The 26,301-nt window shown below is 54.3% G+C and overlaps 5 protein-coding genes across 5 annotated transcripts; 4 read left to right on the top strand and 1 right to left on the bottom strand.

Moving 5' to 3' along the window:
* The first annotated feature begins 142 nt into the window (after positions 1-142).
* On the top strand, positions 143-2,098 carry BDV14DRAFT_99406 (short chain dehydrogenase/reductase family protein). Its single transcript, XM_073777986.1, has 2 exons — positions 143-620; positions 678-2,098. The coding sequence occupies exons 1-2, from the start codon at positions 584-586 to the stop codon at positions 1,685-1,687; spliced, it is 1,047 nt and encodes a 348-aa protein (XP_073625582.1). The 5' UTR covers positions 143-583; the 3' UTR covers positions 1,688-2,098.
* Positions 2,099-2,920: 822 nt separating this feature from the next.
* lah (involucrin repeat protein) lies at positions 2,921-10,183 on the top strand (the record flags this gene model as incomplete). Its single annotated transcript, XM_073771494.1, has 6 exons — positions 2,921-3,015; positions 3,169-6,617; positions 6,786-7,633; positions 7,670-7,939; positions 8,912-9,589; positions 9,935-10,183. The coding sequence occupies 6 exons, from the start codon at positions 2,921-2,923 to the stop codon at positions 10,181-10,183; spliced, it is 5,589 nt and encodes a 1,862-aa protein (XP_073625581.1).
* Positions 10,184-10,363: 180 nt separating this feature from the next.
* BDV14DRAFT_99349 (uncharacterized protein) lies at positions 10,364-20,448 on the top strand. The gene has a single exon (XM_073777985.1). The coding sequence runs from the start codon at positions 10,435-10,437 to the stop codon at positions 20,410-20,412; it is 9,978 nt and encodes a 3,325-aa protein (XP_073625580.1). The 5' UTR covers positions 10,364-10,434; the 3' UTR covers positions 20,413-20,448.
* Positions 20,449-22,546: 2,098 nt separating this feature from the next.
* Positions 22,547-23,745, top strand: BDV14DRAFT_210427 (enoyl-CoA hydratase/isomerase family protein; the record flags this gene model as incomplete). Its single annotated transcript, XM_073775892.1, has 2 exons — positions 22,547-23,230; positions 23,304-23,745. The coding sequence occupies exons 1-2, from the start codon at positions 22,806-22,808 to the stop codon at positions 23,743-23,745; spliced, it is 867 nt and encodes a 288-aa protein (XP_073625579.1). The 5' UTR covers positions 22,547-22,805.
* Positions 23,746-23,914: 169 nt separating this feature from the next.
* On the bottom strand, positions 23,915-26,186 carry BDV14DRAFT_210425 (uncharacterized protein). Its single transcript, XM_073775891.1, has 8 exons — positions 25,746-26,186; positions 25,595-25,687; positions 25,305-25,544; positions 25,107-25,253; positions 24,945-25,056; positions 24,761-24,887; positions 24,476-24,709; positions 23,915-24,403 (listed from the first exon to the last, which is right to left on the bottom strand). The coding sequence occupies exons 1-8, from the start codon at positions 26,131-26,133 to the stop codon at positions 24,167-24,169; spliced, it is 1,578 nt and encodes a 525-aa protein (XP_073625578.1). The 5' UTR covers positions 26,134-26,186; the 3' UTR covers positions 23,915-24,166.
* Positions 26,187-26,301: the final 115 nt, after the last annotated feature.

The raw sequence follows: 26,301 nt of genomic DNA, 5'->3' as shown, positions 1-26,301 counted from the left end.
GATATGGTCAATCATTATGGATTTGTCTTGTCTTGTGTATTTTTGCTTTGTTTCGGATGTAAGGATTGGCGCGGGTGGCATCTTTTTTGCATTTACAGCGAATGACAGAACATATAGGAACCACATATTGGGCTGTTGCTGGCTAACGGACCAGTTGCAGTAAGATACCCAGACGCAACAAGCAATGAATTCGGAATTTGCTCTATTTGCGCCAGTTCTACAGTCGTAGTTTCAGGATGACCTTCAGTGAAGCCAAGCGGTCAACCGCGGTCCGGCCATTCCTGGCTGGCGAACAAAAATGCGCGGTCGACACTGCGCGGAGGAGAAGCAGTGAACCTCGGTTTCGCATGCTTTCACTCTTCTGGGGCTTGCTTCCCCGCACTCTTGTTCTTTCAAAAAATAATCCCACGAGTCATCGCTGGTGCTCTGTCGATGGTCGGCGTTGATCACCTGGGAAAGGGGCACGTTCTCCTGATCGCTCAGCTTTATCTTTATGAAGGTGTCGCTGCATCTGCATCCCTGTGCTTACTCCTAGCTTGTCCAACTCCTCGGACTTGGATCGCAAGGTCTGTACGACGACATCATGACTTCTCAAAAATCATTTTGGTTGTCGCGAGAGGGTATGTACCTTCTTTGAACCACCGAGATCTTCACTTCTAACTCACCCGTTCTTACAGGCTTCACCGCAGACGTCCTCGGCAAGATCCTCCAGCGAACAGTCCTAAGCCCCTGGAAAACCCTCCCCCTCTTCCTCCTAGCCCACTACACTACAAAAGGCCGCGAAACATCCCTCAGCTACCCGAAAGCCTTCCAAGCGCTGAAAGCCCTCGCCTCCCTCGCCGCCCTCCGCCGCGTAAACGCCTGGCTGAACCGGCGCGCCCTGAACAATGGTGTCACCGACCAATACGACTGGAACCGGGAAGTCGTTGTGCTTACGGGCGGTAGCAACGGGATTGGAAAGCAGATAGCGAATTTACTAGGGAATAAGGGAATTAAAGTCGCTATACTCGATATCGCGCCGCCGCAGGACGATGCTGCGCTACCGTCTACAGTTCGGTTCCACCAGTGCGATATTACATCTCCCGAGGCGATTGCGGAGGCTGCGGCTGCGATTCGCAAGTCCATGGGGGAACCGACTATACTCATCAACAATGCCGGTATCTGCAGTAGCCGGACGATTCTGGGGAGCACAGAGGCCCAGACTCGTTTGCAGTTCGACGTAAACACCCTCTCGCACTACTGGCTCGCGAAGGAATTCCTGCCTGCAATAACCAAGCGCAACCACGGGATGGTCGTCACAGTCGCAAGTCAAGCGGGCTATACCGTTACGCCGAACATGGTCGATTACTCCGCGACCAAGGCGGCGGCAATTGCTTTCCACGAGGGACTCGGCGCCGAGCTAGTTACGCGGTACAATGCGCCTCGTGTCCGGACGGTCCTCATCACGCAGAGTTTTGTGCGCACGGGATTCATCGATAAACTTACGCCAGAGGATACGTGGTTTAATCCGCTGTTGTATCCGGAGACTGTGGCGGAGGCGATTGTGAATCAGGTGCTTTCGGGGCAGAGCGGGCATGTTCTTGTGCCAGGGTCGACGGGGTGGATTGCGAAGGCGCTGAGGGGGTTTCCGCAGTGGTTTCAGCATTCGTTGAGGTTGAGGTTGGAGAAATTGATGAGGGCTGATTAGGTTTCTTTGAATTCTGTGCAGCGTTTGTGTTGCTTGAGGGTATAGTGCGCTTGATGCGACTTCCGCCTGTTTTCAATGTCTAGTACCTATACCATTTCCTTGAGCTCCACAATGAATACTACGACGTACAACTCATATTCCCCAGATCTATACGGAGATATGCACAGCATCAAAGTGGACATCGGAAATCGGACATCGCACTCACGCGCAACATAGCATGACATGGCATCCGTAGCTCCGCCGCATGTGAGAGCCTGAGGCACTGATGAGACCCCCACATTCCACAAGTTGGGCCTCAAGATCTGAACCAGAACCACAGTTGGCGGTGGATTGAGCCATGGGCCACTGAATTATACTACAACGTGTAGAGTATATTCAACGTTAACAACAACAAATAAATTGAGAATGTTGGTGATGGTTTACCTGCCTCAATTTGATTGTAAATCAAGGACCTTCGGCGCTAGGACAATATCCTTCAGTCTCAGCTCCAGCCACTCTGATAGCGGCACGTGCAAGGTCCACCGCCCAGCCTCACCGCATGATGGCATTCGCTGCCCTGGCCTGCTTCCTCCGACCAATTCATCGTCATTTTCTCTGAGCGGCAAGCCAGGCAGGAAGTCCAGGCAGGCAGGAAGTCCAGGCAGGCAGGCAGGCAGTCGGACAGCTGGACTCAGCTGGAGGCGAATTCCAGTTCCAGATTCCAGATCTCAATTTTCCAACTGCTGTTCAACATTCCATCAATCTCACCCCGCAATTCATCTTACCTTCATCAAATTCAATTATTATTGCGAGCCATCTCATCAACGATCCATCCTCTGGCGCTAGGCGCTAGTGGCCGATTGTCTGGAGCAACCGAGTTAATCCAGCCCGCTCGCACTGGCCGATCCACGGTTCAGCTCTCTTGTTTACGCTTTGCCGCCAGCAAAACATACAGTCCACTCCAGCCTTCTCACTTATCCTCTGGGTCTGGTCTCGTCATCTACCTACTCTACATACCCATACCCATACCCTCTTTCTTTCATTACTATCTTGCGATTATTGTACTTTTATTCTATCACGACTATACTTACCATCACTATTGTTATTGTTATTAACGAACGACTTATTACCGCCAACGAACAAACGACTCGATCCGATCGCACGAACCGCCAACACATCAATCAACCCACAACAACACACAACACACAACACACATGCCAGCCTAACAGAGCCCACAAGCTCAACTAGCCCGCCATGTTCAGGTCCCTAATGGGCGGGGGCCGCTCAACCGACGACGTCCGCAGCACAATCAGCTCAAGCTCAAAGTCCACCTCCGGGCGCCGCCGCAAGTCGACCAAATCGTCGTCCTCGTCGTCGATAGGCAGAGACAAAGACAGAGATAGGGAAAGAGACAGAGATACCAGCGACAAACGCAAGTCCTCGTCACGGGGTGACGACCGGGATAGAGGACTCGGCGATATCTCTGCTTACCCAAGCGCCAGCGGCACCGGCAGCAGCAGTCGAACCAAGCGCGGTGGTTATGCTGAAAGCGCTGCGGGGGAGTCGGTGGCTTCGAGCTATGCGACTGCGATTCCGGGCGCTTTTGAGGAGGATGATAGGGGTTATGTTGAGCGGACGCCCAAGCGCAGAGGGACTGGGGATTATGATGAGCGCGATGATTATGATTACCGTGGTCGGGGCGACCGAGGCCGCAGCGATCGCGATCGCGACCGTGCCAGTGAACGTGGCAGCGACCGATACCGCGACGAGCGAGACAGAGAGAGGGAAAAGGAAAAGGAAAGGGAGCGCAGACGGACAAAGTCAGAACGGGACGACTCAACGGAACGAGACCGCGACCGTGACCGCCGCCGTGAACGGGAGCGAGAGCGGGAGCGTGAGCGCGATAGAGCGTACCCTGAAGAAGCGTACGGGCCACCACTTGCAACTGGTGCGCTTGTTGAGCCGTCTCAACCGTATCCCATGAACCCCGTATCTGGTCCGCACGATGTATCTTCGCCTTCTGCCTACGATCCCCACGTTGCCCATCAATTCCCTGGACAATTTGACAACAACTACGGTGAACCTTACCGTCCTCCCAATCCTGCTGGTGCAGCAGCCGATTACTACGGTGACCAAGGACAGTCTGTCCAAGACCAGCCGGGTGTGCGACCGAAGCCTCCTCTGGTAATTCCGAATAGCCAAGCTCATTTGATGACTGCTTCACCAAATGCGAACCCGCCTCCTGAGCCCAGCAGCGTCGGAGAAGTTGGCGCCGCAGCATCATATTTCGCGGACCCTGCGGTTGATGCTCAAATTTCCGGCCAACCTACCTCTGGTTCATCATCTAGGCCACCCAAGCCGTCGAAACCCTCCAAGCCCTCCAAGCCATCCCGGCCTTCATCCCAATCGGCAGCTGCTATTGGAACCGGAGCTGCAGCTGCGACATATGGCATCGGCAACTACAATGCCGAGCAGATTCTTACTGAATCGCCCGGTGCGTATGGTCCTTCCGGCTCATCAAACAACTACAAACCGCCTCGTCCGCACTCCAACTCTCACGGTCATGGCGTGGGTGTTGCGATTGGTGGTGCCGCGGCTGGTGCAGCAGCTGGATACATGCTGAGCCACCACCACTCTTCATCCTCTAGCTCTGACCACGTTTCTCAATACACCATGCAGAACCCGGATGGATACTCTGAAATCGGACCGGCACCTCCCTACTCTGGCCCATCAGGAAACGCAGCTCTCTACGCTGCCGGAGCAGCAGGAGCAGCAGGAGTCGCTTACGCTGCTAGCCCTCTTCACCCTCACCATCAAGCATTGTATCATGGAAACGGCGGCTTCCAAAGCGGTGCCATGGCGTACCAGCAGCGTCAGCGCGGTCCACTAGACAAATTCATTGACTTCTGGCGAGACCCTGAAGGCGTTGGGAGATTTGAGGACTACACTGAAGCGATCGGTGTATGCAAGTACTGCTTCGAACCGGGTACAACGTCCAGATCTGCCCCGCGAATCCATCATTACGGTAGACGCCGACGCTCTTGGGACCGTATTAGCGCTGGGTCCCGCGTTGACAAGCAGAGCCGTTATTACTCTTCGGAAGATGAAGGTCGCCGCCGCAAGTCACCGAAGAGGTCGTCCTGGTTTCCTGCTATGCTCGGCGGATACGCAGCCAAGTCGCTCTTCAGCAACAAGGACTTTGATGACTCGTACAGTGTCAAGTCTGGCCAGCCTATTGGTGCATACCCAGAGAGCGACTCGGATAGAAGGAGCAGGACTTCCCGGGGCGTCTACAAGCGATCTCACTCTTCTCGCTCCGAGGAACGGACGAGCAGAAGCGAGTATCACTACCGTGACTACAAGCACAAAGGCCCAAACATTACGCCTGGACCAAAGCCTCGCTCGCGGTCTCGATCTTCTTCAAGGTCTCACAGCCATACACTCCGTGATGCTGCCATTGGAGCTGCGATCGGTGGTGTTGCTGCATCGGCTCTGAAATCTCGACACCGAAGTCGCAGCCGCAGCCGCAGCCGCAGCCCACTCCGCATTGAGCGAAAGTCGCGTGGCAGGAAATCCTCTTACTCTTCGTCTTCTTCCAACTCATCCATAGACAACATCTCCCGCCCCGCGAGGAAAACTACCGGCGGCTTTGGTTCCTTCTTCACTGCCTCTTCTGAGAACCGCATGAAGCAGCGCACCAAGAGCAAGCGTGTCAAGAGCATCTTCTCCTTCGGCAACTCTTCTTCCTCCTCGCTCGATAACGACCTCGCGTTCGGAAGCGGGTTCGCTCGTCGATTAACAGGTAAGTCAAAGAACAAGCGAGAGAGCCCGAAAGGAAAGGAGAAGAAGAGAGAGTCGGACAAAGACATTGATGCAAAGCTGTTGGCGCTGGGAGCCACGGCTAGCGCTTTGGCTGCTGCTTCTCCGCGCTCGAAGAGACGCCGTGCGGCTGAGCTCCTTGGTCAGGGATCCCGCTCTGGAAAGTCGGACTATGATACCTCCGCTAGTAATGATGAGGACTGGGAGGATCTTGCTTCTGATGGACAGGCGTCGAGTGTTAGCTCAGCACTTGCCTTTGGTGCTAGCAGTGGACAAGCGTCTGACTCGTCTGGCTCCGGATGGGGCTGGGGATGGGGAACGAAGAGTAGGAAGAAGAAGCCTAAGAAGAATGCCTCGACTGATAGTGGATTCCCTACTGCTGCTGCCATAGCTGCTGGAGCCTTGGGAACGGCAGCTCTGGCTTCAGGGTACCACCGTGATGGAAAGGCGGCAACTGAAGCCCCTAGCAGCACGGGAAGTCTGCAGCAGGTCGCCCCTGTACCGACATCTGACCCAGGCCGCTACGATGCCGTCCCAGTATCAGAGTTCCCTCCCGCTGAACAAATTGTTCGCCCGGGTCCTATCCCTCTGCAGCAACCTCAACCTTTTACACCCGTCTCGCAGGCCGTGTACACAAGCCAAGGCCCACTCTCTCAACCCTACTCAGCACCCGTAATCCCAGCCCTCGAGCACCCCTTCCCCTCCTACGAGACCCAAATCCAAGACGTGCAAGAATACCAAGCCAACACAGCAGCCAGCGAAGCCGGACCCAGGAAACACCGCCGCAGCGACTCAACACCCATCTTTGCAAGCGATCCTATAGAGTCCGTCCCTGAACCTGGTCTGAAGCGTCGATCGACCGGAAGGGAACAAACGGCTTCTGTCTCGTTTGATCTCACGCAGGAGCAGGAGGATAAGCAGCAACGGACTGAACGTCTTGAGCGACTGAAGCATGATCTTGGACGCAGAGAGCAGATTCAGTTGCTGGATAATGAGGCGGATGATCGGTCTGTTGGTGCTGTTTCTGCGCCTGCTTGGTATAGGGATAAGGATTGTGAGTCTGACCGCGAACGCGAGCGCGAAAGAGAAAGAGAGCGTGAAAGGGAGCGCGAGCGAGACCGGGAGAGAGAACGTGAAGCCGATTGGCGCCGTGCCCAAGAAGACCTGGAGCGGAAAAACCGAGAGCTTGACCGGGAACTAGAGCGCGAAGCTGATCGACGCCGCGCTCAAGAAGACCTCGAGCGCAGAGACCGAGACCGAGACGGAGAGAGAGAACACGACTGGGCTGGCCCCGTCGTAGCGGGTGCAATGGCCGGCATTGCTGCATCGACTATCATGTCTGGCCGCTCCAACGTCTCCAAGGACGACGCATCTGACATCAGTGAGCGCCGCCAACAACGCCGTGAGCAGAGACGTGCTGAAAGGCGCCAAACTGACCCCCGGGCCATGCCATCCGTTATCTCGGAACTCCCTGAGCGCCCGAAGCTCCCTGAAGTTGGTGAGGAGCACGATTGGGACTCCCGCTCTGTCAGCCCAGCGGAAGTAGACCACGTCAAAACAACTGCCTTCCGCGGCGTAAACGGCAAGAAATCCAAGTACGACGACTACGCTACCTTCTTTACCCCCGATGAGATTCGCCATAGCCCCGACAGCAGCCGGCAATCGACTCCTACAATGCCAACGATTATCGAGGTTGAGCCTAGAGAAGAGCCCAAGTCTATCGAGGAGCAGCAGATCGAATATAAGGCTGAGAACCCCTTCAAGGATCCTCTGGCTGATTATACCGGTCCTCCGACAAATTACCGCGACTTGGACCGCCTCCCTTGGCCTGTTCCTCTCTTGCAAATTATTGAGCCCACGCCTCCTCATAGTATCTCTGGTGACACTGATACCGTGAGGGGTGACTCGCCCGTGCACACAGCAAAGGACTACCGCGGTGGAAAGAAGAAGGAGAGGGAGCCTGAAAAGCCTACCGCTTCGCGCGTATCATGGGGCGAACACCAGACGCACGAATATGAAGTCCCCTCTACTTCGTCTGAGCGCTCCTCAATTGATTTTCACGATACACAGCGTGATTTCAGCTTCCCCGAGGTGACTACCGCGCATGATAGCCATGCTTACAGCTATGTTTCTCCCACGGCTGAGGAGGTTGAGGATGTCGGGCAGGACCATCACAGACACCAGGGCAAGCACGAGGATCTTGAATTTGCCGCCATCACTGCGGCTGCTGCTCAGGCTGCAGGCTTTGACCCTGCTCTCGTCACAGAGGATCCCGTTTTCAGGACCAGGACGTCACCGCCTGGTTCTGAGACTAGGGAACGGTCGATCTCGCCCACCAGTACGGAAAGGAAGCCGCTCCCCAGTCAATTCCACGGCTATGTCGAGGGTGAAGTGCAGTCTCCCGAGGCTGTGAGACCCGACGCACCGAGATCGCAGTTCTTCGCTGATCAGCCTGTTTTCCCTCAACCTTCCTTTGCTCAGCCCGCGGCGCAGGAATCGAGTCCAGGGTGGGGATGGGGATGGGGACCTCAACCGGCTCCTACTTCTACCTCCACGACCTTCGACAAGAAACCCGTTGAGGAACCTTCTTGGAGCCGAGACATTGATTCCCGCTCGAATGTCTCCGATAAGAAACCTGCTTCTGAAGGCGGATGGGGCTGGGAGTCCACGGCCAAGTCCACTGTTTCTGATGTTAAGCCTGCTGCATCTGAGGGATCGTGGGGTTCAGAGTCGAAGCCCAAATTCAAGAAGGAAAAAAAGAAGGATAAGAAAAAGGAGAAGTTCTTCGAGCCTGAGCCTGAGTTCAAGCCCACTGCCACCATCGACACATGGGAGCGGGACACGGATATCAAGTCGGCTGTCTCTGAGAAGAAACCTGCTTCGGAAGATCCGTGGGGATGGGAATCTTCTTCCAAGTCAAAGGACAAAGGCAAGGACAAGTCCAGATCCACCGAGGCTGAGATTAGACCTGCCTCAGAGGGTCCATGGAGCCGGGAGCCTGAATCCAAATCGCTTGTTTCTGAGGTGAAGCCTGCGTCTGAAGGGCCATGGGGAAGCAAGTCCAAGTCTAAATCTGCTTCCTCTGACATTAAGGATACCGCTGAGGAGCCATGGAACCAAACCTCCCAGTCGAGATCTCTGGATTTCGCCGCCAAATCCACCCCTGAAAGCCCAGAGTCCAGCAAGAAATCCGAATCCAAGTCCAAGTCTGCCGACTCTGAGATCAAACCCGCTTTAGAAGGCCCATGGGGATGGGAGGATGATCCCAAGTCTGCTGTTTCCGAAGTCAAGCCTGCCCCCGAAGGTCCATGGGGCGAAAAGTCCAAGTCGAAAAGGGACTCGGAGCCCAAGGCTGCCGCCATCTTCGACACCAAGCCTTCCTTTGTCGAGAGCCCCATTGAACAACCTTGGGGGTTCGCAGCCAAGTCAGCTGCCCCTGAGCCTCCTGTTGAACAAGCCTGGGGATTCGAGACCCCAACTTCTGATGACCACGTTCTAGTTGAGTATGTCGACAGAGTAGAGCCTGAACCTGCCAAAGATTACTCTCGCGATGTGACCGAGACCCGCGACACCCACGACAAACCAGCTGGTGTCCGTCGACAAGATTCTGAGTCCAATGCTGAAGAAGAATTCTTCATGCCCGGCGGTTTCGAAGCGGAGGAACGGAAAGACAAGCGCCGTAGCTTCTCACCTACGCGCAACGACTCCCCCTCAACAGTCATCTCCTACCACGGTCCCAAAGACCGAGAAATCGAGCCTCTGAAGCGCACAGACACAGACAAAACCGAGGAAGACTACGAGGACATCCCCGAGTCCATCGCCGACGAGTCCATGTTCGGTGACGACGCCACAACAACAACCAGTGAAGGCAAGAAGAAGCGCCGCAAGCGCCGCTCCAAGCGCGAGTCCGACACATTCGACGACACGGCCTCCGTCGTCTCGACAGGCTCAACGCGCTCCGAAAAGCGTAAGAGCACAGACGACAAGGGTAAGAAGGCTGGCGGATTCCTAGCCAGCATATTCGGATCTAGAGTCTCCGAGCCTGTAGAAAGCAAGCGGTCCTCAGACAAGGAGAAGTATGTATCGCGTGACGCGCAGTCTGAGGTCGGTGGCTCGCGCAGTCGCACCTCTGAGGAGTCGCCCCGTCGGCACCGGCACCATCGCTCGTCTTCGTCCCGTGCAGGGTCGGTAGATGGGCGCCGCGAAGTTAAATCTGAAGTTGGGAGCAGTCGTCGCTCAGAAGAATCTCCCCGCCGGCACCACCACCGCCGCAACTCCGGCCGCGACTCAATCCGCTCAGACTCACTAGACCGACGCCGCGAGCGCGAGGTCCGCTCTGAAGTTGGATACTCGCGGCGATCAGAAGACTCACCGCTGCGCAGACTCCACGAGCACCGGTCCTCTAGCCGCGCTGACTCCCTAGATGGAAGGCGCGAGGTCCGCTCTGAGGCCGGTGCTGACTCTCCCCGCCGCAGAAGGCACCACCATCGTACATCCAGCGGCGGTGATTCGCTAGATGGGCGGAGCCGATTCGATGATCGTGACCGCGAGGATCGCGAGTTGGACCGTGCTGAGCGGGATAGAGACAGCTTTGGCACGGATAAGGAGAATGTGAATGTTGAAAGCTATAAGTCGAGCAGACAGAAGAGGGAGGATAGGCGGCGGCAACGATATGGGGACGAGTATGAGAAGGTATAGTCCATAGCGGTTCATTTTTTGCGCGTGATTCGCATTTCCATTTCCATTTTGATGTTTGATGTTCACGATTCCAGTTCCGCCATTTATGACGTCTGTAAAAGTTGTTATGCTTCATGTTTTATGTGTTATGCCGCTCAATGTTTAACGAAGATGATTGATCCAATTGCTTATGTTTTCTTTTTTCCATCGTATAGGAGCCAAGATCCACCCAAGACAAGGACAGCGATTCTTTTTTAGTCGAGCGCCCCGAAATGCCACCACCAACGGACGGGAACGGTGATCATGATGGTGCTTCGGGGCCATCCTTTAAGGATGCAGCAGCCCTTGAGTTGGGGTTGGGGTTGGGATCTCTGGCACTGGGAGCTGTTACCCAACGGCCAAGGAGTCACTCGACGTCTCCGCCGTCGTCAGAGAAGTTCAAGACCGATACCGTGCAGCGATCTGTATCTCCTGGACCAACGCTGGAGCGACCCAAAGATGGGGAAACAAGGTCACGACGCTCATCTGACCTTCGTTTTGCCGACTCGACCACGGCTGTGCCCTTGCACTTCCGCCCTCCACCCCTCTCACCAAGGCTTCAGCGCTCACCGTCAATCACAGGAGACTCGCCAACAGCCCAGGCTGTCTCTCCCACCTCGCCCAGTCAGGGCCGCCGAAGCCGTCCGACTTCGTGGGAATTCAAGAACTCTCGGGAGATTCGACCTCTCTTCCTAGTTGAGCGCCATGGAGCAAGCAAGACAGAAGATCAACCTGATTTGTCGAAGCCGCTACCTTCACTTCCGTCCAGCAAGAGCGGCTCGTCAGAAGATCTGCCTTCTCTCGGTCTCCGTGACGAGAATGCATGGGAATCCGCTGGTCCGAGCCAAGTGCAGAAGGAAGTCCTTGACTCCCAGCAAAACACGCCTACCCGCGTGAACTTCGGCCCACGTCACGAATCGAGGAAGAACGAACTAGGTTACGAATTCCATTCTCCCTCTGAACTCCTGCATGAAGAAGACACCGGCGCTTTTCCTGATCTGCCGCCGCTTCCCTCTGCCGAGGGCTCAACCGTCGGTGTGAATGATGCGCAGCGAGGCCTTGGGGAACTACCTCCCCTTCCTACGTCCCGTCCTTCGTCTCCGAAAGTTGAAAGCCTGGGTGCGGACAAGACAGTCCATGCTCTCGAAGCGCTGCAGGAGTTAACTCCCACTCTTGGGCCCACACAAGACACCAATATTCCAGGATTGTATGATGGGCCCGGCTTTGCTGGTGTTGTTGACGTTGCAGTCGCTGCTTCAGACAGATCCCGTGTCGAAGCTGAAACCGACAACGATGATGCCCGAACGGTTACTGGTGAGGAAGCCCCTAACCTGGCAGACCTCTCGCCACCTCGCTCTCCGACATACAGAGAGAGAGAGAGAGCCAACTCTGAAACGTCGTTTGAGAGCGCTGGATCACGGGTTGAACCTTCGCCATCCCTTTTGGGCTTCGGATCTGTCGTCGATGCCGCTGTCGCTGCGAATGCAATCAAGGATAAACCCCAGCACGCGGAATCTGTTGCGGACACGACGGAAGATGAGTTCTTCGACGCGATGAGCAGAGATGGTGCCACAAGTCGAGGGGAGACTCCGACTCCCCGGGATGAGGAGATGCCCTGGGAACGGGGTCTTGAAACTCCAGCTGAGGTGTCGACACCCACTCAGATGAGCTTTGGCGGAAACATGAAAGATATCGACTCGGATTTGCAGTCGTTGGATCGTGGACTAGAACCTAACACCCCGTCAAAACCTGAGATTGCGGTTCGCAAAGCAGAGACGGAAGAGCCGCCTACCTTTGAAGAAGAACCAACGATCATAGCGGCCGAGCCAGAACCAGAGGCGACTCCCAAAATCATTGCTGGTACGAAGGCTGCTGAAGAGCCCACCGAAACCGAAGCTGTTGAATCTTCTTCAAAGAAGAACAAGAAGAAAAAGAAAAAGAAGGGAAAGAGCGTGGACTTGACTGATCAGGGTGAAGAAGAACAAGAAAAAGCACTCGAAACACCTGTGTTCGAAAGTGTTCCCGCTGAAACTCCCGTTGAGGAAGCAGCGACCCAACCCGAACAAGCACCCGCAGCCGGTATCGACCATCTTACCCAAGATACCAAGGCAGAAGCCCTCTCTATCGAGGAAATCCCGACCACTGAACAACCTACTACCTTAGAAGCAGAACCAGCTGCAGAGGCAACGGCCGAGCCCGAACCAAAGCAACCTGAAGAACCCGAAGAGAATGCCGGCGACGCAGGAATGTCCAAGAAGGCCAAGAAAAAGAAGAAGAAGACCGCTAAGGCTGCAGCTGAGGAAGTTGTGGAAGAACCTACACCTGCCGACGAAGCCTCTGCTTCTGTGCCAAGTGAAGAACCGATTGCATTCCCCGAGTCCGCGGCTGCTGATGAGTTGGCACCAACCGATCTAGACAAGCCGTCCGACACTGCTGTGGGTGAGCGATCTCGCGATCTGAAAACAATTGACGAGTCGACCTCACAAGGCAAGCCAATCGAAGAGTCTGCTCCATCAGTGAGCGATGTCCCAGCAGGGCAAGAATCTGCTGAGCCCTCGGCGCTTGTTCAACCCGCAGTACCTGAATCTAGCGAGCCCAAGCTGGTTGACGAACCTGCAGAGCAGGAGCCTGACGCTTCATTGTCGCGCAAAGCCAGTAAGAAGAATAAAAAGAAGAACAAGCGCAAGAGTGATGCCGAGGCAGAGGTAGAATCGGAAGCTGAAGATGCCCCGGCTATTGACAAGGATATCTCAGCTGAGACCCCAAAGGCTGAGGAAAAACCCAGACCTGAACCTTCCGAGACACTTGAGCGAACTGTCGAAGCCGGAACGGATGACATCTCTCAGCCTTTAGGTGATATCGTTGAAGAAGAGAAAGACCTCTCCACCGCGGCCGTTGCACCAGAGGCAACTGAAGCTGCTGTTCCAGAAGAACCTGCGGAAGAACAATCCAAGAAAAAGAGCAAGAAGAAGAACCGCAAGTCAACAACGGTGTTTGAAGAGCAGCCCGAACCCACCGCAGAGCCTGAAAATGTTGCAGCTCAGGCTGAACCAAGCGGTCAAGAACAACAGGGCGGCGCAGGTACCAAACTGGACCCAATTCCTGTCGACACGCAAACGCTCGATACTATTTCTGCACAAGTCGGTGACGAACCAACTCAAGCAGTGGAGGTTGGTGGGGCCAATGACAGCGATCCACATGTGTCTGAGCAACGAACAATTGAGCCTGAGGTTCAGCCTGAGGCGGGGGAACCCTCATTAACAACAGACAGTGAGAAGAAGAATGACCAAGTCATCCCGCCGGACCCCGAGAAAGACTCGCCTGCCAACATCATCGACTCCCCGGATGCCTCTGGAACGCCAATTGCCACAACGGAGACTGAACCTGGTGTGCCTGTCCCTGACCACCTCTCCGCTGATCAAGATGAGCAGGCGACAGCACCTGAAGAGCCAGCGGAGATGTCCCGCGATGTCAACCTGGAACCCGCTGCTGAACCAGGTGACGTTGCTACGCATGACGATCAAGCCGAGCCCGAGACCCAAGACATTCCCATGACAGCCGCCCAAAAGAAAAAGGCAAAGAAAGACAAAAAGAAGAAGCGCCAGTCCGCCTCCGCCGAGGAACCCAAGCCCACGCCTGAGGCTACCACCCAGGAAGTGACCGACGTTCCTGGTGAAGCTCAACCTCCTGCCCAAGAGTCCGCCGAGACTCCAGCTGCCTTCCCGACTGAGGATGATTCCGCAACGAAGGAAGCGGCAACGGCCCTAGAATCGACGGGAGATGGAGCCGCTGTATCAAAAACCCCTCTGGTGACCGAGCCAACTGAATCTGCTCCCGAAATCGACATTGCAACCCAGCCAACGGAAGATGTCCCGGAGCAAAAGGACGAAGCCCAAATTGACCCTGAGATTATTACGGAAAAGACTATAGAAGAGGCTCAACCTCTGTCTAAGAAGGACAAAAAAAAGAAAAAGAAGAAGGGCAAGTCTATCTCCGTTGATGAGCCAGAGGCAGTTCCTGCCGATGTGCCTACCTTCACTGAAGACGATGTGACCAAGGGCGAATCCAAGGACAATGAGATCGTAGAAAGCAAACCTGAGCTGGCCGACTCGAGAGAGGAAGTCCAGGAAACTGAGAAACCCGAGCAGTTTCCATCAACTGCTGAGCCTACATCCGAAACAATTGCTACGCAGGAGTCTGTTGCTCAGGACCGAGACTTGATTGCTGAGAGCGCCCCCGAAGAGTCCCCCATTGAAGACAACAAAAAGGCTGAGGAGCAGATTGAGGAAGTTCAGACACCATCATCTAAGAAGGATAAGAAGAAAAAGAAGAGCCTGTCTGCTTCCCTTGATGATGACAAACCTGCTGCTGCCGACGCTCCTGCCTTGGAGGGGCCTGTCTCTGAACAGCCTGGCGAGCGCATCACTGAGAGTGCGACCACCACTGAGCCGCAAGAGGTTACTGTTCCTCCTAGTGCTATCGAAGAATCTCAGCAACCCGTACAGGAAACCGCAGAGGAAGTCAGGGAGCCAGAAACCCGAGAAGCCCCGCCTACGGAGCTGAGTAAGGCTGCAAAGAAAAAGGCCAAGAAGGACAAGAAGAAGCGCAAGTCTGTCTCATTTGAGCCGGAGACTGAACCTTCAGAGCCCGCCGAGACTGCCGCTGAGCCTGCCGCTAGCGAGTCGGTAAAAGTAACAGAGCAACCAGCAGAGCCACGCGATGCACCTTCCGAGCCTCAAGAGCTTGCGATACCTACATCATTCGAGGAGATTCTTGCAGAGCAGACGCCTTCCGAGGACCTGACCAAGGAAGAAGGTCAAACTTTGCAAACTGAACAACCAGAGGCCCCCGAGACGCGCCCTGAGGAAATCGAGCCGGAAAAGCAGGAGGAACCCATGTCTGCCAAAGCCAAGAAAAAGGCAAAGAAAGACAAGAAACGCCAATCCAAACCCCTCGCCCTCGAGAACGAACCATCAGCCTCAACCGAGCACGCCGGGAAACCCACCGAGGAAGCGGTCCCCGAGACAAGCGAAGAGCAGAAACCCGCTGAGACAACAATCTCACCTGCTGAACAAGACGGTAAAGACAATCAGTCCCGCGACACCGGAATACTCGGCGCCAACGATAAAGAATTGACATGGACTGATAACGATGTGTCTCCGCAGGTAGAGCAGCAACAAACGGCTTCGCCAGTCTTTTTGGCCGAAAATAAGAGTTCTGAAGTCGACGTGGGATGGGTCGAGCCTACCACTGCCGAAACTGATGTGGTAGCGGGAAAAGAAGAGGCCTCAGTTGATCCTGGATTGTCCGACGTGGTTGTTGAGGGGAGGGACATCACAACTGAGGCGGTTCCTAGTGAAGAAACAGCCGAGCCTCTAAGCAAAGATGGGACGACCGAAGAGAGAGAGCCCGAGCAGGAAGCGGTTGCTGAGCCCGTGCCAACGGTGCCTGAGACATTAGACGACAAAGTCTCCTCACCCATCATCCCGACCATTGAGGCTCCTGAAGAGACGAAAGAAGAGGAAAGTGCTCAGCAACTACCGGTCGAATCTGCAGCTGTCAAAGAAGTCGAGCCCAGCCAGTTACCAGTCGATGCCAACCCCGAAGAATCGGAACAAGCTGCCCCGTCAAAGGAGCTGAGCAAGAAGCAGAAAAAGAAGCAGCGCCAAGCGGAGAAGGCTAAGGCTGAGCCCGAGGCAACAGAGGAGTCGGTTGTTCTCCCACCCGCTGCTGCTGCTGAGCTCATCGAGGGAGGGCAAGAGGAAGTAGCTCCTGAAGTGACGACTCAAGCTGAGCCAGTTCAAGGACCTGAACCTGTCCAAGAAGCCGAATCTCTCCAAGAAAATGAGCAAGCCCAGGAATCTGAGCCTGTCCATGCAGCTGAGCCAGTCCGAGAAACTGAGCCATCCCAAGAAGCCGAGCCTACACCATCGGATTTGCATGTGCAACTCGAGGAACCTGAGCCAGTTGTTCCCTCAAGAAAGCTCAGCAAGAAGGAGAAAAAGAAGCAGCGCCAAGTGGAGCAGGCCAGAATTGAGCCTGAGACAACAGAAGAACCGCCAGTTCCTGCAATTGAGCCCGCTGAAGAGCCCAAGGAAGAAGTGACTCCCCAACCGGCGGCTGAAGCTGAGCCAATCCAAGAGGTCGAGCCAGTCCAAAACAACGACCCAGTACAAGGTACTGAGCCTACTTCACCAGTACTAGATGTACGACCCGAGGAGCCCGAACCAGTCGTCCCCTCAAGGAAACTAAGCAAGAAGGAGAAAAAGAAGCTGCGACAAGCTGAGATGGCTGAGATTGAGCCTGACACAACAGTCGACCCGCCAGTTCTTGCAACCGAGCCTGCTGACGAGCCAAAAGAGGGACCGACTCTCGAAACGACCGCTGAAGTTGAGCCCGTCCAAGAAGTAGAACCCGTCCAGCCCGCGTTAGACCCAAAGCCAGAAGAGCCCGAGTCTATCGTCCCCTCTCGAAAGCTAAGCAAAAAGGAGAAGAAGAAGCAGCGTCAGGCAGGGCAGGCTACTGCTGACGAGGAAGTCAAAGAGCAGGCACCCGAAACTGTTGTTGCCGAACCAGAAACTTCAGCTGCGGTAGAGGAAGCAAAATCTGAAGTCCGAGCATCCGAAATCCCAGCATCCGGAGATGTCAAAGATACGCAGGAGTCCTTGCCGCAAGAACAGGTTGCAGAGGCTTCTGCTCAGGACGCTGGTGAGCACAAAGACTTGGCCATCCCAGAGGAGCAAGCAGTCGAGCCTTCATTGCCTGAGCCGACACAACAGGAATTTCAAGTGCTCCAGGAACCTGCCGAACAAGAACCAGCAAAACTAAGTCTCGAACACCAGCAGCCTATTGACGTACCTAGTCAAGAGGAACGGTCAATCGCCCACGAAGCCCCAGTTGCAACCGAAGACACGCCTGCATCTCCCGTAGCTGAAGAAGGTATTCTACAGGCCGAAGACGACAAGAATCTGACTATCGAGCCCGAGACTCCCGCCAAGGAGCCTGCTACAGAGCTAGAGAGAAGTCTGGAAGTTCCTACTGAGTCAATCGAGCAGGAGCCCGCTCCTACCTCAGATCCTGTTCCCGTCAATGAATCCGTCGCTGAGGAACTGCCCGTGGTTTTGGAGACTCCGAAGGATGACATACCCGTGGTTGAAGACAAAACTGAGGAGCCAGCGACTGGGAAAAGCAAGAAGAAGAACAAAAAGAACAAGAAGAGGGCCTCAGCTCTAGCCGCGGCAGAAGATGACGCTGGTAAGTCCGACGAGCTTCCTGTGGTGGCTCTTGAACCCGCCCCTGAACCAGTCCTGCAAATCGAGGCTCCTGAGGAGCCTCCAAAGTACCAAGATCCAGCTCCCGCAGCAGCAATTGAAATTGAGGAGCAGCCGCAGGTCTTCGCGGAGTCATTTCAAGCTCAAGAAGTCAAACAAGAAGGGGAGCCCGAGCCCATGGCTGAAGACAAGGAGCAGCCAGCAATCGTTCAGACGCCTGAAGAAGTTCCAAAAGTGGAGATCCCTGAGCCAGCTGAATCTAAGCCAATGGAACAAGAAAGGGAGGTCCAACCTGCCCCTGAGCCTGCAGTCGAAACCCCCGTGGAAGAGAAGTCTCTTGTTGAACCTCCCGTTTCCGAAGAGCCCACCTTGAGCCGCAAACAATCTAAAAAGCAGAAGAAAAAGTCCAAGAATCAGGCCAAGGAGCAACAACCCGCGCCTGAACCTTCTGCTCCGGCTCCTGTTGAGACTGCAGCCAAGGATAATGCCATGCCTGCAGATGTCGTGGAACAAGAGAGTCTTCCTGCCGTTGAGCCTGTAGTTGCTGCCGCCGAATCAGTCGAGCCTCCCCAAATCCAGGATGAACCTATGACCGAAGCCGTCTCTACGCCAGCTGAAGATGAGAGGATGGTGGACGTGGCACTGGAGGAACCTATGCCGAGAAAGGTTGACACAAAGGAGGAAACAAGAGAAGCTCCAGCTGATACGATGGAGTTGGATGCGCCGCAGAAAGAAATGACCCAGGACAACGTGACGCAAGAGAAGAAGGAATCTCCCTTGAAGGAGGACGAACAAGTATTCGAGCAGGAGCAGCAGCAAGATGTCGCTGAGCCTGTCGTTGAAAAGGACGAGCCCGAGCCAGCATCTGCACCCGTGACAAGGAAACTGTCCAAGAAAGAGAAGAGAAAACTCAAAAAGCAGGCACCTTCTGAGACAATTGAAGATACGGAGCAAGAGCCTGCAGTCGCAGCTGAGCCGGTGGAACCTGTCAAGGAAGAAACCTCCATTCCACCTGCGGCCGTTGAGGCGACCATCGAACAGCATGAGACACCGGCACCAGCGCAATTGGAAGAGCCGGCCCACGATGATATGTCGATATCCGGACGTACTCTGTACTCCGTGACAACAGAAGTGACTGCAGTTCCGCGTGAACCAGTGACCGATCTCCCAAAGCTATCAACTGATGAGAAGTCCAGAGAGGTAGTCTATGAGGCCCCAAAGGAAGACTACATCCCACCTTCTCGAAAGCTCTCTAAGAAGGAGAAGAAGAAGAAGCGCAAGGGAGGGAAGGTAGAGGAGCCTGAGCCGGAAAGCGAGCAGTTGCCAGAGCCAACCAACCTCTCTCATGAGCAACCCCTCGACAAGACTGTTGAACCGGTTGAGGTCCAAGCAGCTGAGCCAGCTGTTCCTCAAAGTCAAGACGAGGATGCATGGCCTGCCATTGACTGGGGCAAAGGTAAGATTGATCCTGTGGAGCAATCTTCTGAATCCGCCGATGAAGCTCATGCCGGCCCGTTCGTTCCAGAAATTCCTGAGTTCAAGGAGTCTGCTATCCCGGAGGCTCTACTAGAACGACCTGGCGAATCGCCAGAAGAGGCTGCCAGAGACAGCAAAGCCCAGGCAATTGTTGGCAGTACTCTTGAGCGAGACGTGACAACAGGGAATTTTACTACGCCCGCCGCGGACTCGGCTGAGCAAAAACTACACGAGGTGGAATCTACCGACGAAAAGAAGACCGAGATGCCAAAACCAGGCAAGATTGCAAACATATTCCCCAATCTTGAGCGAGGGTTCTTTCGCCGACCGAGTCCAAGTCCGACCCAGTCGGTAAAAGATGGGGCTGAGGAAGAGACAGCTGAACTTGAAGCGAGTCGCGACAGCGCGATCCAGGTCTTGGAGGCTCCCATCGTCAAAGGAGTAGAAGCACAACCAGATTTAAGGGACAGTGGATATATCGCCAGTCCTGCCCTAGCCCAGGACGATGTGTTTGCTCCTACCGCCAAAAAAGTACCTGCAGAATTGAGCCCCGAGCGTTCAGCCGGAACTTTCCAATTAAAGCTTACACCAACTGAATCACCCAAGATTCCAGCGCCAAGTGAAAATGATGACATTTTTGGGCCTATGACTACGAAGGAGCTTCCCCATATCAAAACTGACCTCCCTTCTGAGCGAAGAGAGATACCCCCTCCCGAGAAGTCACCCTCAAATCTGGAAAGAACGCCTTCATGCGAGCTGCGTCGGTCACCATCAATCCATGGCCATCATGACCGCCACAACCAACCCCGACTGGGTTGGTCTCTTGATGAGCCCGAGGCCGACCGAATTGCGACGCCTCCCAAACAACTCCCACCCATCGCAGAGCAGGAGCCTGAGCGTTCCACGGTCAAGGACGGGACGCCCCGTCTGGAAATGAAACCCGAACATGTGCTTCCACGACCTCAGACTCCAGTCAGAAAGTTTACAGACACTGCGCTGGGACGTCGCATGTGGCCTACGCCTGACAACTCGGACGACGACTGGGAGAAAATGCAGAAGCCTAGCCCGAGGAGCCTCTCAAGCTCAAGCCTCTCGCCAGAGCGGGGATCACGGTCGGGAATCCTCAAGACGCCAGAGCACAACAAGCCAGCGCTGCGACCAAGCAGACCCGGCAGTACGACCAGCAGCACGCACTCGCTGCGCCGGGTCGTGCACAGCGCCAGTGGAGATCTGCGGGCGGCAGCACTTGCAGGGAGCGAAGCAGCAGCCCCAGCAGTAGCACCAGCAACAGAGGAGGCTGGCCAATCACGGCCCAGTACACCCCAGCCATCTCGATCCCCCACTGACCTGGACGTCAGCGAGATTCCCTCTTCCTCCTCCTACGACCCCGTCACGGACAAGGGCAAAAAGCCCCTGCGCACCATGACGGATGTCTATGTAAGTGTTCTACCTCATAATTGTTGATGATTTGATGGTCATGTTGTTTGTTTTGGTGTTTTGATGCTAACTGTTTAGGAGGGATGGGGCGAGACTCCAAGTTCACCCCGGTCGCCCAATCGACCGCCTAGCATACGGCACCGCCGAAGTATGCAACACCTCCAAGAACTCGAATTTCGTCTCGACCATTTACTTCAAGAAAACCGTGACCTCACCGCCGCCCGCGATGCTGCCGAAGAACAATTACGCAAGGGCAATCTCGCCCGTCGCAAGAGCGACCAGGCGCTCAACACCCGCGACGCCGACCTGCGTGATCGGGAAGCCGAGCTCGAACAACTACAACAATCCGTCGAATGGTTCCAGAAGGAAGTCGCCCGCTTGAACGAAGAAAATGCCGGATTGACGTCCGCTAATGCCGGTCTCATCGCGACACACACTAAAGAAATAAACATAGTTCGACAAACATCCGCGGGCGAAGTCGAGCACTTGCGGTCGCAAAACGATCGATTGTCGAGCAACCTACACGAACGCATCAAAACAGAAATTGAGACGGCGTTGAAGCAAAAGAATGTCGAACTTCGTCGCCTGCGCGAGGAACTGGAAGATGCTCGCGATAAAGTCAAAGAGCTTCAAGAACAAATCTCAGCGCAAATGAACGACAATGTTATCGCCTTCCGAGGGGAGGAATACTTTGAGGCTGCATGCCAGAAGCTCTGCGGTCATGTCCAACAATGGGTCCTACGATTCTCGAAGCATTCCGATCATCGTCGCTGCCGCAAACTCATCGAGATCAAGGACGAGAAGATCGCCGACCGGTTCGACAATGCGATCTTGGACGGGTCAGATACCGACATATACCTGGGTGACCGTGTCCGCCGACGTGACGTCTTCATGTCTGTCGTCATGACCATGGTGTGGGAGTTTGTCTTTACTCGCTACCTCTTTGGCATGGACCGCGAACAGCGACAGAAGCTCAAGTCGCTCGAAAAGCAACTCATTGAAGTCGGTCCACGCAACTCCATTCACCGCTGGCGAGCCACCACCCTCACCCTCCTCTCAAAGCGACAAGCTTTCACCAAGCAACGCGACAGCGATACTGAAGCTGTCGCGTTGGAAATTTTCGACGTCCTCTCCCGTCTCCTACCCCCTCCTACCAACGTCGAATCACAACTCCTCGACTCCCTACGCAAAGTCCTCCGCGTAGCCGTGGCTCTCTCTCTAGAGATGCGCACTCAGCTTGCTGAATACATCATGCTGCCACCCCTGCAGCCTGAGTTTGACACCAACGGCGATCTTGCCCGTCAAGTCTTCTTCAACGCCTCGCTGATGAACGAGCGCAGCGGGGAAACCACATCCAACGAGGACCTCCAAGCACAAAACGCCGTTGTCCGCGTCGTTCTCTTTCCCTTGGTCGTCAAAAAGGGTAACGACGCCGGCGAAGGCGACGAGGAGGTCGTCGTCTGCCCCGCCCAGGTTCTCGTCGCTCGGCCTGGCAAAGACAAGCGCCTTGCCCGGATGGCCAGTGGCGACCGCATGTCCGTTGATGGCAGCCGCTCGGTGCACAGCCTCGCCCCATCAACCATGAATATGAGCATGAATATGAGCATGAGCAATGTGATCTAGGCGTCACACTAGATCTCATTCTTTGTTTTTTCATCTCTGTTCTTGTTTGTTTTGGTCTGGCGTTACTGGCATCGGAAGGGAAGGGACGGGAAAATGGGCAATATACCACGGGTCTCTATCTATCTGGTTGGCGTTGATGGATGGAAACTCACTTCTAAAGGATACACAAATGGGTCTTTCTATTATTTGGTTTCATTAGTTTTTGTTTTCTGTTTTTTTATTTTGATTCCCTTCTCCATGATGACCTTACGACTCTCCTTCATGTTCTCTTTAGAACTTATGAAGTTACGGCTGTACTTATGTACATAATTTTCTTTCTCTTAATATCTTGTGTTTAGTTAGTAATATGAAGCAAATCGTTTCGGTTATATTCTATTTTCCTTTGGTTCAGACGAAGATAAACTTGTATACATTGAGTGAAGAAGAGTAAGATGTGTATCTCCGCATTGATCGATTGTCACACCAATGGACTAATTGGCAAACTCATGACCAATCTTGAAGCATAATTCACTGATTACTTCCACCCTAAATCGCATTAAGTTATTCAGGGAAAACTTTCGGCGTCCTGGCATTCTGAATGTGTTGGCTCACCGAGTCGCGCCTGGTGAGTCGCAAGGTCGCAAGGAAGTACAGCTGCACGAGCCTCGGCATTTCTGCGGGGAAGCTCCAGCAGCCTCGGAGCCAGACCCAGCTGAGCATCCTCTCCAAATAACTCAACCAACATAACATTCCTACTCTCAATTTCACTCCCCTCAACAATTCTCACCCTTTACCAGATACCACATCCAATAGTCATTATGCCAAACTTCCAAACACTCCCACCGAAATCCAGCATATTCACCCTCTCCTTCCCATCAGAACACATCCTCCTCGTCACTATAAACCGCGAAAAGCGCATGAACGCAATTCCCACACAAGGCCACCGCGATGGCTACGCAATCTGGAACTGGTTCGACGAGGAACCTTCGCTCCGCGTCGGAATAATCACAGGGGCCGGGAACAAGGCGTTCTCGGCTGGCGCGGATCTGCTCGAGCAGTTGGATTTCAGAAACCAGAGTGACAATACAAGTGGTGAAGCTGGGGATGGAGAGGGAGGCGGTGCAGGGCGCGAACCGATGCCGAATGGCTTTGGTGGGATTTCGCAGCGGCGCGGGAAGAAGCCGGTTATTGCGGCTGTTAATGGGTTTGCGTTGGGGGGTGGGTTTGAGATTTGTTTGAATTGGTATGGACATCCTTGCTTTCCGGTCCCCGCTAAAACTGAAGAAACATATGCTAATGTCCCTTTGGAAATATAGTGACATGGTCGTAGCCTCACCAACAGCCCAATTCTCCCTCCCGGAAGTCCAACGAGGCCTCTACGCCGGCGCCGGCGGCCTATCACGCATAATCCGCACCGTTGGAATGCAAGTCGGTACCGAACTCGCATTGACTGGGCGCCGGATAAGCGCGACTGAAGCAATGTCTCTCCGGCTCGTAAACCACGTTTCAAAGTCACCGGAGAAGGTGCTATCCGACGCCATCGAGCTCGCGAACCGCGTCGCGGATGTAAGTCCCGACGCAGTGATTGTATCGCGGCATGGACTTCGTGAAGCGTGGGAGACAGGCTCAGTTGAGCAGGCTAGTCGCGCGACGGCGGAATTGTATGGTGCGAAGCTGGTGAAGGGGGAGAATATCAAGAGGGGGCTGGAGGCTTTTGCGGAGAAGAGGAAGCCGGAGTGGGTGGGGTCGAAGCTTTAGGGGGGGTTTTTCTTTGTATGTAGGTATTTTCTTGTATATAGGGTCTTGATAATGTCTATATGATCTCGGTTATACTTGTCCGAATTAGTATGCGGTGATCAGAGGAAACAATCTTGCGCTACATTGGTAAGCTCGGTCTGGCCGTGGTTATAGTGTTATCATTAACTATGTACAATCCAAGAAGACTACAGGTAGATGAAGCAGCAAACAAGGAAGGCACGATAGTATGGGTCGCTCTTTCCTTGGTTGGCCACAGCAGGGTCGTATCTTCCTCAAGGAGTGATAGCATCAGAAAGGAAGGTGCGACCTAGTCCCGTCGGTCCACTCCACGTCGACCGAGCTCGCTGCTGCTGTCTTAGAAGCTAGGTACCCATTTGCCTGAGGTCAAACGTGAACTTAAAGCATAGTCAGGGCACCTAGCTTATATCTTGGCCCTTTCGCCCTTATCAAAGACGAAAAGACACCGTCCACCCTCTGCCTTTACCAACCCCTTCGCCCCAACTTGCTCGGTATTACCGCAAAGCTGCTTCAGTGTATCCGGATCCTGAACATTCGCGACGAAGCGAGATCCATCACCCTTCCCTGTTAAGGAGAGTAACCGACCAATGACGAAACCAAGTACTGGACTTCCGTCGCGGCCGAATTGAACTGTGTATGTCTGTGGTATTGTTAGATTATTTATCATTCATCGTGACGGGGAATTGAGGGAGCGAGGGCAGTGTTGTCTTACCTCGATAACACCCTCACCGTGTGCTTGCTCATTAATTTCAGGATGGTCTTCGTCGACGTTCGACGGGAGAGGGTTCCAGGGTGGGTATGGTGAGCGCGAATCCTGTCGTGGCTGTGTGGAAAGGATGACGGTGTGGTGGTAGGATAGAACGCCGCCATTTGCGAGGACGAGGCCGTGCTGCGCTTTATCACTTGTCTTGCGGGAGCGAAGTTGGCGGGTTATTTCGGTCAGGGCCTGGTAATGTTAATCTTTCTCCAGAAATGGGAGGAGGTGTGGTAGTCATACATGCATAGAATAGTTATTCCCTGCGCCGCCGAAGGACGTGAGGCCTCCAAGCACGGTGATTGGTTTTGAACCGTGTAGGGGGAGGCCGAGGTGGTGGGCTGCGAGTTTGGGGACAATGGGGAAGCAGCTGCTCTGGTTAGTACCTGTATCTCGTGAATAGCAGAAAATGGTTGAGATGACGCACGAGTAGAAATCGAATAGATCAATATCTTCCGTCCGCAGATCTGACGCCTTGAGCGCTGCATCAAGAGATTGTGACAGGCTGCGACTGGCGTGGAAGTATGGGCGCTCCCAGACTACATTGTCAGTTATTGTTCAACCTGTAGTAGACTGGAGGGAAACATACATCGGCTCGCATCTGCCGTCCCTGCGCCTCCTAATGGGTATATCCATTTCGACTCATGGATACCTAGCTCGCGGGCGAAGTTCGTCGTGGTTAGGATACATGCTGCAGCCAAATTGACGGTGTTGAAAGCATTCATGAGAAGGGGATCTACTGCTATTAGCAATCTTACTGATTCCGGCGATGTAGATTGATACTCACAAGGCGAACAAATTAGACGATTCCGCTTCGTCACCGTCCCAATCGACTCGGTTGTTTCTGGCTCCTGGCCATAGGACCACGAGTAAGGTGACTTGGTAGCAATCTGCGCAAACTCCGCGTACAGATCCGCAGATTCCTTGTGGTTATATGAGAGAGACTGCTGCTGCTGCGCTCTGAAAGCCGCTTCGTAGAGTGGGTATACTTGGATTGGAGCCCCGAGTATGTGCCGGCTTCCCAGGTCTATGGAGATCAGCTCCTAGTCAGGCACAAGGGATAGTGAGACTCCCTACCCTCAGCCCGTTTCCGATCCCATATCGACGTATAATCATCCAACTTCGTCCAATGTGGCGGAGGAAACATCTTCGCTTTCTTGAACGCCTCCACTGCATCCGTCAGCACTCTCCATTCCATCAGCCCTGTCCTCCTGGGAGGTAAACAAACAAGAAGCCAATGCCTCCGCCCCCGTAACAACAGCAACTCTAGCCCTCCCATATGCCACGCGCCTAGCAGCTTCATCAAACAATGTCCCCGGTGAGTCTCCACCATGGTGACTCTCAACCGTATGAACATCCCCCTTCAACCCGAGCCGCCGCACAATCATCACCGGCGCATCAGGATAAGGCCAAGTCCAGTTCGCAACAACACCAACACTTTCAATCGCATTTTGCAGTCTTTGCGCGTTGGCGGGTGTTAGCTCTGTATCGGCTATTGCGGCGCCGATGGCGCGCAGCATTAGTGTTAGTGGTTCTGCGGCATCGGGGTGGGTTTTTGAGGTCCGGTCGTTTATGTCGGCTATGCCGACCAGGATTGGGGTTTCTGGTGGTGACATTGTATATTTTGTATTGTGTCTAGATGGTTGTTTGAGTGAGGTTGATGTGTTGTGCTGGTTGAGTTAGCATGTGCTTCTGGGATATTTAAACAGGAGAGAGAGTTGCCGAGGATGGCCGGAGTTGGTGGAGACGAGCCCCAATCTCGGTTCTCGGGTCGTGCGGGGATT

This window comes from Aspergillus stella-maris, assembly GCF_047715825.1.
Source record: "Aspergillus stella-maris strain CBS 113639 unplaced genomic scaffold BDV14scaffold_49, whole genome shotgun sequence".
In the NCBI taxonomy this organism is placed as follows: Eukaryota; Fungi; Ascomycota; class Eurotiomycetes; order Eurotiales; family Aspergillaceae; genus Aspergillus; species Aspergillus stella-maris.
This window is presented reverse-complemented; position numbering and strand designations above follow the sequence as displayed.

What these genes read in the sequence shown, in the direction of transcription:
- BDV14DRAFT_99406 (XM_073777986.1), top strand. Translation starts at nt 584, where the DNA reads ATGACTTCTCAAAAATCATTTTGGTTGTCGCGAGAGG. An exon ending in ATTTTGGTTGTCGCGAGAGG is followed by an intron (nt 621 to 677) that starts GTATGTACCTTC and finishes CCGTTCTTACAG; the next exon opens with GCTTCACCGCAGACGTCCTC.
- BDV14DRAFT_99349 (XM_073777985.1), top strand. Translation starts at nt 10,435, where the DNA reads ATGCCACCACCAACGGACGGGAACGGTGATCATGATGGTGCTTCGGGG.
- BDV14DRAFT_210425 (XM_073775891.1), bottom strand. Translation starts at nt 26,133, where the DNA reads ATGTCACCACCAGAAACCCCAATCCTGGTCGGCATAGCCGACATAAAC. An exon ending in GGATCGGAAACGGGCTGAGG is followed by an intron (nt 25,545 to 25,594) that starts GTAGGGAGTCTC and finishes TGATCTCCATAG; the next exon opens with ACCTGGGAAGCCGGCACATA. An exon ending in ACGGTGAGGGTGTTATCGAG is followed by an intron (nt 24,404 to 24,475) that starts GTAAGACAACAC and finishes ACAATACCACAG; the next exon opens with ACATACACAGTTCAATTCGG.